General features: G+C 31.6%; 2 protein-coding genes and 1 pseudogene across 2 annotated transcripts; 2 read left to right on the forward strand and 1 right to left on the reverse strand.

Annotated features, from left to right (window-relative positions):
- The first annotated feature begins 3,666 nt into the window (after positions 1-3,666).
- LOC111295300 (putative pentatricopeptide repeat-containing protein At3g23330) lies at positions 3,667-7,551 on the forward strand. Its single transcript, XM_022888731.2, has 2 exons — positions 3,667-6,874; positions 7,050-7,551. The coding sequence occupies exon 1, from the start codon at positions 3,970-3,972 to the stop codon at positions 6,067-6,069; it is 2,100 nt and encodes a 699-aa protein (XP_022744466.1). The 5' UTR covers positions 3,667-3,969; the 3' UTR covers positions 6,070-6,874; positions 7,050-7,551.
- A 912-nt stretch (positions 7,552-8,463) lies between these two features.
- Positions 8,464-9,976, forward strand: LOC111295097 (CRIB domain-containing protein RIC4-like). The gene is made up of 3 exons (XM_022888463.2): positions 8,464-8,760; positions 8,863-9,003; positions 9,433-9,976. Exons 1-3 carry the CDS (start codon positions 8,631-8,633, stop codon positions 9,675-9,677), a joined length of 516 nt encoding a protein of 171 aa, XP_022744198.1. The 5' UTR covers positions 8,464-8,630; the 3' UTR covers positions 9,678-9,976.
- A 1,079-nt stretch (positions 9,977-11,055) lies between these two features.
- On the reverse strand, positions 11,056-12,186 carry LOC111295405 (photosystem I reaction center subunit XI, chloroplastic-like; annotated as a pseudogene).
- Between the last annotated feature and the right edge of the window lie 218 nt (positions 12,187-12,404).

Below are 12,404 nucleotides of genomic sequence, written 5' to 3' on the forward strand. Positions count from 1 at the left end.
TGAATTATTTAAAATAGAAATTTGAGAAAATAATAGAAAAAACCTTGACTTTGCAATTTAAAAAAGAAAGTAAATTATTTTATATTTTTAGATCCCAATATTTATGTATTTATATCATATTTATTTTATATTAAATATGTATAAAATAAAATAAATATTATATTATATTTTATATTGACACATCAAATATAAAATATATTTTTTTATTTTTATCAAATTTATGTATAATTTTTATTAAAATTTTAAATTATATTATTTTTATATATTAGTATTGTCATATTTTAAAATTTTTTATATCTATTTATTCCCATCCCGTATTTATTGTATCTATTTGTTTTCAAATAAATTTGATTTTGGTGTATTACGTATCAAAAAGTTTAACATTTTTTTTATATATAAATATGATGCTTTTAAGGCTTTGAATGCCAAAAACTAAAAATAATGATAATAATGAAAAAATAATTTTGGCACATAAAATAAGTGAGACAATTAGGTGTTAAATATATATATATATTTGTATATTTGTATATTATATAACATAATTTTTTGGCATTGAAAAAGGTGAGGTGTATAAAAGAAAGGAAGACGAGAGTACCGCACGTTACTTACACTCTAATCCAACAGTGGACTTCTCTTTTCATTCTCTCATTTTAAAAAAATAAAAAAGAAGATGAAAATAAAGTAGTGCTAAAAAAGTTTTTTTCCAATGAAGGGGACGCGTTGTTTCAGGGATTTTAATTTTATTTATATTTAATAAATTTTTTAGTCTTTTATTAGAATGAAAATAAAATTAGATATTATATTACTAGAATGGGTACAAAGATGAAATAAGTTAAAATTTTTTATTGATAAAGAGATGAAATGGATAATATAACATTAATTCTTTACTCGTATTCATATTTTATATATATATTTATATTTTTATTAATAAATAATATAAATTATTATTTTATATTAACTAAAATTAATTTATTTATTTTTTAAAATTATTAATATATTATTAAAGTTAGTACTCGAAAGTTACGAATTTAAAAAAATTTAAATATATAATAATTTATTCAATTAAATATACAATAAGATAAAAAAATTTGAAGATGAATTAAATTTTTTAAAAAAATTAATTATTTTATTTAAAAATAAATATTAATATATATTTAGAAAAAATTATATAAATATGTAAGATAAAATTTAAAAAACAAAAAAATAAATTTGATTTTTATTTTTTAAATTATTAATACAAAAATTATTAAAACCCATTAAATATCCACTGATGACTCGTTCATATTGCTTACTCATTAACATTATATAAAACACTCGTAGACATAAAACACGTTGCGTCGTGCCTATTGATATTGTTTGGCTAATATCTCAACTACCCTAATGGCTGAGGATGTAAATAGTTTGAACTCAAAGATCTTTTTCTATCTTTAGTTGAATCAATGTTGAGAATTTTAAGGTATTATTTGATAAAATAGAAAGAATTTAATAATGAAAAATTAAATATTGAATATTTACTAGTACTAAAATTTTATTATATAAAAATGTATTGAAAATTTAACGTTAAATATATTTTTTATTGATTCTTTTGTTAAAAAGAAAGTCTTCTATTCAATTAATCAAATTACGTATATAAGAATAATTATTTTATTTCCTCTTTATTACATTCAGTGCCACTATATAACTTTTAACTATTTAAGATTTTTTTTTTACTTTTTAATTTGTTTCTAAAAATTATTATCAAATAATTATGTAAAGGGTTGTTTCCATTAACCTACTTATATTCTTAATACATTTTATATATATTATATATTTTTAAAGTATTAAGATTTTTACTCCCGCATCATAACGCCAGTTGGACAGTCTTATTTAAAATCCATAAAGAAAAAAAAAAATTCTAACCACGATGGCTTCTGTGATACCCAATATTTCTTGTTCCAATAATCAATTCTAGAAAAAGGTCAAAAAAGTTAAAATATGTTAGTAGTAGTTGAGTGTGTTAATAGTAGAAGTAGAGGGGAAGTATAAAAAAAATAATGGTGGCAGTGGCAGTGGCAGTGGCAGTGGCAGTGGCGCCAAGAGGATCTCCCCTTGGTATCTTTTAACGTCAGCTTTGATACTTGAAAAAGCTTCTGTTTTTATTTGCCTTTGGTTTGGTCAACCTTTTCTTTTGAAGTCGGCCTTTCAAAAAAGATTGCAAAAAAAGGAAGGGCCGAGAGATCCACATGTGGAAAGTCTTTGGTATGGTATGCTGTCATCATAACTTAACTTTTTTTTTTTTGTGGTAATAATTTTGGTGCTTGCATTTCTATGTAATGAACACATTCGTCTTGTCAGTGAGAAAATGGCAATGCCTCTTCTACTTCCTAATGGACTTCGGAAATTGCTTTCAGCTCTTGGTGGTGTCCACGTCTGTCAGGCATAGAAGAAGCTTGTCTTCTTGGACCGCTAAAGTCCAAGGAATTTGGTGGCATTGTGACTGTTACTATCGAAACGAAGGAATTTGGTGGCAGTTCGTTAGAGCAATTCTGTTTAATATAGATACTGTTCATTTAATTGTTTAATTAATTTTGAAACGAATTGTTTAAAATTAAATTATTTTATTTTTATTAATTGAATCAAATATTTTAATTTTAAAAATTAATCAATCAAAATTAATTCAATTATTTATTTTTTATTAATCAAGTAATAAAATATATTAAATTAAATTTTATTTTAAAATTTTATTTTTTATACGTAAAATAAATTAAATAAAATTATATAACAAAAATGTTCATTCACTAAAATATTAAGTTAAAAATTGTAATAACTTGAAATAAAGTTGATAAAAATGAGGTCGGAGTAGCTGTCGGAGCCACATTAGGACACACCATCTGCACATCTTTGGCTGTGGTGGGAGGAAGCATGCCAGCAGCCAAGATCTCGCAACGCACTGTTGCTACAATTGGAGGCTTACTCTTCCTTGGCTTTTCCCTGTCTTCATATTTCTATCCTCCCCTATGATTGTAGGCTAACATGCTACTTTTGGAGTACAACTGCTCTTCACTTCAAATTTTCCTTGTGTTTGGTTTTATAACACTGAAAGGGTTTATACTAACTGATTGAAAACCAGAAAATTGTCCCATATTCTTTTGTATACATAACTTACATGTAAGATTAAGTGGTTTACTTTAGACTTCATTCTCGCAGATATTGGAAAATGATTTTGACAGCAAAATTTTTTGGTTGCTCAATGGCACATATTACTTTGTTGGTTTAATGGTTTCTCTTGATAATGGTTCGGTTAGGTTATTTGGGATGAATTAAAGTATTAAGTATTTTTAAAGATCGATCTAAATTTGAATCAAATTATTTTTGAAATCAATTCGAATTAAATTTATTGAGGTTGGCTCAGTTTATCAAATATTAAAACTTATTATTTGATTTTTTATTATTTGATATAATTTTTAATATATTTAAAAAATTAGATGTACAATAATTATTTTATTTTATAAAATTTTAAAAATATAAAGATTAATAAAAATATATAATTTAATTTGATTTGTGTACTTTTAGTTTTGTTTTTCATTATTTATCTAAAATTTAAACTAATTAAACTGAATTAAATAAAAAAATAAATCCGAACAGAATTGTTTTTTTGGTTTTATCATTTGTTTTTTTTTTTTTTTTGACAAGTTCGCATCCATTCCCTCTTTTACAAGTATCCCTCTCTCTATGACTTCCAACAATTCTGCCATGCGAGTAGACCATTGGAGTTAAGCGCAGTGTGGCAAATCCAATCTTCACCCAAATAAACTGTCCAACGCTATGATTGAGAATGAAAGAAATGAAACCAAAATAAATTTTGCATAGCCATGTTCACTTCATGAATTCCATTGCCCCCTTGTATTTCTTCCTTCATCCTTTCTCTTTAACCAAACATACCATTACGCTTCTAAGAATGCAGCCTCTATTCCTAGCACCACTGATAAAATGTTTCCCACTTATTTAACCCCTAAGAAACATCTTAAAAACGCCACCATTTTTCTCTTTGTCTTTAAGAAAATAGTTCCCTACAGTTTCAATCAATGTAAATTCTACTCCAACCAATCTTTACCTTTACCCACTGATAATTCCCGTCATGCTAAGGCCATAAAAGATGGCTCCGTTCAAAACTTAAACGTAGCTAACCACCTTTTAAATGTCTACGGGAGGTCTAAAAATTTAAGCCATGCACTTAAATTGTTTGATGAAATGTCCCATAGAGACGTGCGAACGTGGACAATAATAGTTTCTACTTTTGCACGTGTTGGTTCTAATATGATTGTGTTGGAACTTTTTAATGACATGCAAAATGAGGGTGTAAAACCAAACCAATTCACTCTGTCAAGTGTTTTGAAGTGTTGTTCTAGTTTGAGTGAGCTTAGGATAGGGAAAGGAGTTCATGGGTGGATTTTAAGGAATGGGGTTGCTTTTGATGTCGTTTTGGAGAATGCCCTTCTTGATTTTTATGTCAAATGTGAGGATTTTGGATCTGCCAAATGGTTGTTTGAGTTAATGGGAGAGAGAACTAGTGTAACATGGAATATAATGATTGGTGCACATTTGAACACTGGAGATGTGGATAAGGCTGTTGATTTGTTTAGAAGGTTGAGTTTTAAGGATGTTGCTGGTTGGAATACAATTATAAATGGCGTAATGCGAAATGGGTTTGAAAGAATTGCATTGAAACTACTTTTTGAGATGGTAAAAGGTGGAACTTTGCTGAATGAAGTTACTTTTTCCATAGCTTTGGTTTTGGTTTCATCATTAATAGATTTAGAATTAGGGAAACAGATTCATGGGAGGGTGTTGAGATTGGGAATTCATGTTGACGGGTTCATAAGGAATTCACTAATTGATATGTATTGCAAATGTGGGAAAATGGAACTGGCATCAAAAGTTTTTGAGAAAATGGATATGGATTTTAGGAGGGAAGAAAATTCCATTGAAGAAATTATTTCCAGGAGTTCGATTATTTCTGGATTGATTCTAAATTGTGAGTTTGAAGATGCTTTTAAAACATTTACCTCTATGATTCATAAAGAAATTGAGGTTGATAGGTTTACTGTCACAGGCATTCTTTCTGCTTGTGCTAATTGTGGAGTTTTGCAACTTGGTCAGCAGGTTCATGCTCTCATTCAGAAAATTGGGCACAAAGTAGATGCTTATTTGGGATCCTCATTGATTGACATGTATGCTAAATGTGGAAACTTGGGTGATGCTCAGATGATTTTCAAGCAAACTAATGATAAGAATGTTGTGTTGTGGACATCGATGATATCTAGTTGTGCTTTACATGGTCAAGGGAGGGAGGCTGTCCAGCTATTTGAATTCTTGACAAGTGAGGGAATTATGCCAAATGAGGTAACTTTCATTGCGGTTTTAACTGCATGCAGCCATGCGGGGCTGGTTGAAGAAGGTTGCAGATATTTCAGACTGATGAAAGAAGTTTATGGTATCAAGCCTGGAGTTGAGCATTTCACTTGCATGGTTGATTTATATGGGCGAGCTGGTCAGTTGAGCGAGACAAAGAAGTTTATTGATGAAAATGGCATCTATCACATGAGTGCAGTGTGGAGGTCATTCCTGTCATCTTGTCTACTTCATAGAAATGTTGAGATGGCAGAATGGGTTTCTGAAAAGCTACTTCGTCTGGAACCACTTGATGCTGGACCTTATGTCTTGCTATCAAATATTTGTGCCACAAAACAAAGATGGGAGGAGGCCACAGAACTGAGGAGCTTGATGCAAAGCAGAGGGGTTAAAAAGCATCCTGGTCAATCTTGGATCCAGATCAAGGATCAGGTTCACACTTTTGTCATGGGGGATAGATCCCATCCACAAAAGGATGAGATATATGCATATTTGGACAAGCTAATTGGAAGATTGAGGGAAATTGGGTACTCATTTGATGCCAAACTGGTGATGCAAGATGTGGAAGAAGAGCAAGGGAAAATGCTGCTTGGTTTCCACAGTGAAAAATTTGCTACTGCTTACAGTATCATTAGCACGACATCTCAAACACCAATTCGGATAATGAAGAACCTTTGAGTTTGCAATAACTGTCATAATTTTTTGAAATATACTTCTCAGCTTCTAGATAGGGAAATAATTGGGAGAGATATTCGTAGATTTCATCATTTTAAGCATGGCTGCTGCTCTTGCAGAGATTAATGGTGATTGAACTGGTGCTTGTCATGTGTCTCATAGTGTTAGTTTTAATTATTTCATTGGTGTACAGAATCCCGTTGCCTTAACGGGAGTGTTACCAGTGTCGAGCCAGCATCGAGTATAACATGGAAGGGATATCTTTTCTCAAGGGATGGCCCATGGTGAGTTTGAGCTTTGGCATTCAGCCGACTTTCCACCTCAATCACAGCTGTCTTGTCACCTTTCAGAGCTTGTCTTATTGATGCCTGTGGTTCAGAAGGACCTTCATCCGCATCCCACTACAGGATGGACTTCAACTGCACGGGGTAAGCCACTCCTGCTTCTGTTTTGTGTTCAACCTACTTACAGTGGGCCTCTTGGTTTTAAGTGAGGAATAGGACCTTCACAAGCCATGAACCCATGTTTAAGGCACCGAATCACACGCATATCAACAGGCATCCAGGTGTTTGTGTCTGTGATCTCTTATGTTATCATAGCTAACTATAATCCACCATCCGTTTTGTCCAAAGCCGGATGTCCTCATGCAAACACTGGTGTACAGAATCTAGTTGCCTTTACTGCTCCTATGTGCTTACACAAGCATCCTGAACGGAAGTTGAAGATTTTGTCAATCCCATTAAGTAGCTTAGGGGATAACATGTCATCAATATTCAATTCCAAAGAATATGCTGAAGTGAAAATAAAGGTACTTTCTAGTTATCAAGAACTCTTCTTTATCTTTACCAAATTTATGCTTTGAGCAGTTGGTTTATTGGAGTTTAATTACAGCCAACTAAGTTGCATCCGCAACATCAGTAATGAATCTTACCTCTTTATTCCTGTAATGTTTATCTAAACTTCTTTTTTTTTTTTTTTTGTAGATGGAAATTTGCTTTAATGGCACTTCTTTATGAGTTGTGTGGGATCTGAATTAGCTTTGAAATAGTACCCATCTGCAACATATGTTATGGCTGCAGCCCTGCAGCTTATCTGATATCGTGACATTTATTGTTTTCTTGAAACTAAAAATATTTTGTGATTGCTTCAATCTAATAGCCAATGAATCTACAAACTTTACAACATCCATTCTTTTTTCCATGGTTTCTTTTTCTGAGAATTAGAATCCTGAAGTTCTTAATCGAGCAGCAGTAAACGTATAGGATTGGGATGTCATTTACACAAGTGCGAATGCACTCATACAATTGAACTTTTAAATTCTACTGCATTCCATACTATTCCATCTGTATGGTGAAACGTATCTGATAAATAACTGCTTAACGTATTCTGGAAGTTCATCTTCAGGCCATTCTTGTTTGTCATCATCTTATATTTTCTCCTGACTGCACTTTGGTAACTTATAGAAGCACTTTGCATTTACTTCAAGTTTTGCCTTACACTTGCTTTTGAGCAAACCTAATTTTTGTGTTTCCGGAGAGCATTTTGTTTGGAGCAAGTTTTGCTTTTTCTCTTCCTTATTCTGATGTTTATCAATTATGTGCTGGAAGGAATCAGGTCCACACCAACCCCCAATCCCACAAAAGTTATTTGTTCAAATCTAATGTTTATAATATATAAAAACATCATTGTAATAAAGAAGGGCATAAACCTGAATCTTATTTTATTTTTATCTTGTTATAGACACCTCAAATTTTGATATGCACTTGTTCATTGGACTGTAGAGTTTTCCGAGTATTTAGTTGTAAAATTCCAATAAAATTCTCAATAATTTTTTTTTTTTTTAAATTTCAATCCTATCATTTTATTCTTCTTTAAAATCAAGGAAACACACATTTGGTATCCATCACCAAGAGCTTGGTGTTTTCAACACAAAAGATCGCTTGTGATTTACTACTTCAAAGGGAGAGTCCAAATTAAGTAAACAAAAAATGGGGAAAAAAAAAACTATGCTAATAAAAAGATTGAGGCTGAAAAATTAACAATGGAGATAAGAAAAAAAGATGGTGGCTTATTGTATAAGAGACGCAAGTTAAGGTAGTCGGAGCCCACTGTGGAGACTTAACGCGGTGAAAAGTTTTCGAGGAAAAGTGACAGAAAGTTAGACATGAGTTAATTTTGGGGTTTGTGACATGTCAAGATAAAAAAAACATATCTTGGGTTAGGCCTGTTTTTAGGATTAAACTTCACAACTTATTCCGGTTAGTATCAATTAATACACGTCCAAACATACATATCAAATCAGTTGGTATTTCCAAACCTCTCTTTTTCTCTACCAAACTAAACTCAAATGTATTCTTGACCCTTTTCTTGTACATAGGAATTATTGTAACTTGATAACAAAGACATAGCCACCCAATATAACAAAGCAATTACGCTTCAAATGGTTGCATTTCCTTCAACAACCGGTTTTTTTTTTTTTGGGTGTCTCACTTTTTCGCTCACTGATCACTCACCTTTTTAATTTTTGCTTATTCTATTTCTTCTGTTGGTTTTTTAATGAAGAAATGAGAGACAGAATGGAAAGATTTGTTGTTCTTCCCTTCTCAGTTGGTTGTGTCTCTGAATCAAGTGTGGCTGTAGCTGTGCAGCCACCTAGAAGATCAAAGCCTGCAGATACCAATTCAACTGCAACAAGTCTCTTTCTTTAATGCTTTTTTTTTTTTTTTTTTCATTTTCGTTTGGTTTCTGTTAGTGGAGATTAATTTGGTTTTGATTGATGTACTTCCTTCTTTGTAGGAAAACGAGAGGAAGACGAAGAAAGTTTATCGAGTGAAAGCATGAAGTATTCATTGAAATTCCTACCTCTTCCAAAGCCTGACATATCAACTGGATTTCATAGGCTGTTCAAGAGTTTCAAGACTTTGTCACAATTGTTTGGTAAGTCCATAGCTAATAATGTCTGAATTACTTGTCATTGCCTTTCTTCCGATCCTAAAGACGATACATGCATGCTAAATGCTTATTTACAGCATTTAATGGATTTTGCAATGAAAGAGTCAACAAGTATTTTATAGTCTGATGAAGTACTAGTTAAATTGCAAGAGGTTTAGCCTCGTTCATGCTCAATTGTCAGGCTCCAGGATCGGCTGTTACCCTATTTTCAAGGTGGTTTAACCGTAGTCTGGGATAGGAGAAAGAGTTAGGGCCTTACCTGATTTGAAACCCAACCCGCCTTGTGTGACCTCTTAAAGATGATTACATGAACTAAGCTCAGCTCGGATTCATGTGGTTTAACCTCTTGTATAACAGTAAATTCCTTCTCTTGAATCTTGATTGCATTCATTTTATTTCTCTTTGGGTTTTTAGCCTACAAGGAAGAGATGGAAGACTCGGAGGAAGATATGGAAATAGGATTCCCAACTGATGTAAAACATGTGGCACACATAGGATTGGATGATTCTGCATCTACCAGCACCAGCATGGGCAGCTGGGACAATCTTCTCTCTCCTCAACAGCTGTTCACTTTCCCCTCTGTTCCTTCGGGTCAGTGTGAACTCCCCATGGAAACACATGCAGCAGCTGGCTCGCCCCTTGTTCATGCTTCTACTTAGACAAAAAAAAAAAGCTTAAGAGATCATGATTGTTTTACTGGTGAAACAAGATTGTCTTTATCAGAATGGATAATAGTGGGTATTGCTAATGATAATTAGATATATTTAAGTGTCAAAGAAATGGTTAAAATTGAAATGAAAATTTTTTCTTCCCTTGTTTGTTTTATAGTTGTTACAAAGTTCCATGATTGGTGTATAAAAGATTATAAGTGGTAAGAGAAATTTCACGGTGTTGTAATTATATGGTATTAGAAAAAAAAATCAGCATTAATATTTGAAAATTATGAAATTTTATGGATTCGACATTCAATCTTTGAGAATAGTTACTATACCTATCCAATTTGTTTTAAAAGAAATTGTTTATTTTGATTTGTTTCTATACATTAAGAAATTAAAAAGAAAAATTTAGAGAATGACTAATTCTTCTACGAGTATAATTGAATCGAATTAAAATATCTTCATTAATGTTATTTAAAAGAGTGTTGTGTATTTTTTTTTCACATTTTAATTTTTTTAAAAAAAAAAAACTTAAGTGAAATTGTTTAATTATTTTTTATACAAATTTTGAGAAATAAATTTGAAGAAAATCATAAACCCTTTTAGAAATAAATATCTAAAAAATTTTAAAGGTTTTCGAAAAATTAATATCCATAAATCTTTAAAAAATTTCGAAAATTTATTTTTGAAAATTCTTAAAAGATTTTCATAAATCTATTTTTAAAAAATTTTAAGACTTTTTATAAATTTATTTTTAAAAATTTTGAATTGCATCAAAATATTTCTAACATAAAATCTTAAGTAACTAAATAAGAAATCAAACAAAAAAATAAAAAAAGAAACAAATGATTTTTTTTTATTTTATTCTTTTTTGTTTTAAATGGGTGAAGTTTTTTTTTAATTTAGTTTGATTGGGCTTAAAATCTTTTAAAATTTTCGGTTGAAAGGAGAGATAATAAGAAGTGTGAGAGAAAAGGAGATGTGGTGTTTGAGGTTTTTTAATAAATTTATGTTTTGGGTGTCGAGTGCATTAATTAAAAGATAATTAAATAATTTTATTTATAAAAGATAAAAAAAAATTAAGATGTGAGGAGAAAATTTTATGGTGCATTTAGCAACACTATTTAAAATTGAGGAAACAAATTTTTTTTTTTGTGTGTGTGTGTGTGTGTGGCTATTTACTATATTGAACATTTAGAACATTTCTTTTGTTTACAAAATTAATTTGTTAACAATTTAAAATCATAATTAATAAAAAATAATTGAAAATTAAATTTTATAAATAAAAATATCAGTTTCCGTTCATTCAAAATTTCTCTATGTGCTTTTATGTATAAATATATGAATTATAAAATTATAGATATAGATAAAAAGTGCTAATTAGTTAAGTACAAGTGGCATCTTATTAAACAAAAAAAAAATTATGGAAACATACAATATCAAATGTACACATCAATTTTCAGTTGTCTCTGCATACAAAAACATAATTTAGGGAGAGAACTAAAAAAAAACCTACTTGAAGTAGTAAGGAAGGTTTAGGACATAAAGGAGGAAGTAGGCCCAAATGACACCAGAAATTCCTCCAAAGAAAATTCCTCCGGTGAAACTAGCCCATCCATCAGCCGTTTGTAGCTGATCTGGCTCCTTCTTCCGCCCAGTCAAGGTTAAAGGAGCAGTGGATGGCTCTCCTTCCTTAAATGATGCAACGCCATCCGTATGCAAATGCTCAATATAACCAAAAAGCCAGCAGCTGCCAGACTTCCAGCTCCTGCAGCCACACGGGTGTTCCTCGAAGGCCAGGCCTTTACAAATGGTCCTACAAGGAGGAACCCATGAGCCAGGCCTACCACAGTTCCCCTCAGAAGTGGGCTCACTGTTGTCCTATAAGCTGGAAGGTTGGACAGGTACCATGCAATCAATGGGCTTGAAGTGATTGGGGTTTCTAGGCTTCCAATAAATGGGTCTCCATTGATGGGTTGAATCACTTGGTATGTCGGCTGCAAAATTTAGACCAACCCACGTTATTCCAATAAGGTTTCTTCGTAAAAAAGCTGACAAATGTATCAAATGATCACTGCAAAGATTGCATAAACAATATCCATTTTCCACTTCCCCCTTTTAATTAAGGCTCAATGTTGCTTTATTATTGCTTAACTGTGTTTCAAAAGTGATACACTTCGACATGCATATGACATTCACTTCTTGGGAGTTGAAAGCGATTCATAAGTTCAATTAACGGATGGTTATAGACGATGTTTAAAGTTAGTTAAAAATGTTATTTAATTCAAATTTGTAAATTGTTAAACATACCTTTCCAGGTTGGACGGCTCTGATGATGGTGAAGGAAGATCGCCTCCTAGAAGGCAAGATTCTAAGTGGAGAAGCGGAGAGCCCCTTGGGTGAGACCAATGCCCTTGAAATTGGTGAAGTGAAGCTTGACTTTAGGTGGCTGGCCATGGGGGAAGCAGCTGCCATATGCTAGTCAATAAGGGAAACAATGGTAGCAGCAAGAGAGCGAGGGAGAGCCAATATAAGGTTTTTTTTTTTTTTTTCAGATGAAAAAAAAGAGAAAAATATGCTTTTAGTAAGTACGAAAATGAATAAAATTTTAAGAATATATTCGAAACTCATCAATACCCAAAGTACAAAAAAAAAAAAATAGAGAAATTAAACACAATCTCCAGTAGCACACAACAAAAGTCAGAGACTTTATTCTCTTTAGAAAGAAAG

Source organism: Durio zibethinus, chromosome 14, assembly GCF_047325235.1.
Source record: "Durio zibethinus cultivar Kanyao isolate XHJ-2024 chromosome 14, ASM4732523v1, whole genome shotgun sequence".
In the NCBI taxonomy this organism is placed as follows: Eukaryota; Viridiplantae; Streptophyta; class Magnoliopsida; order Malvales; family Malvaceae; genus Durio; species Durio zibethinus.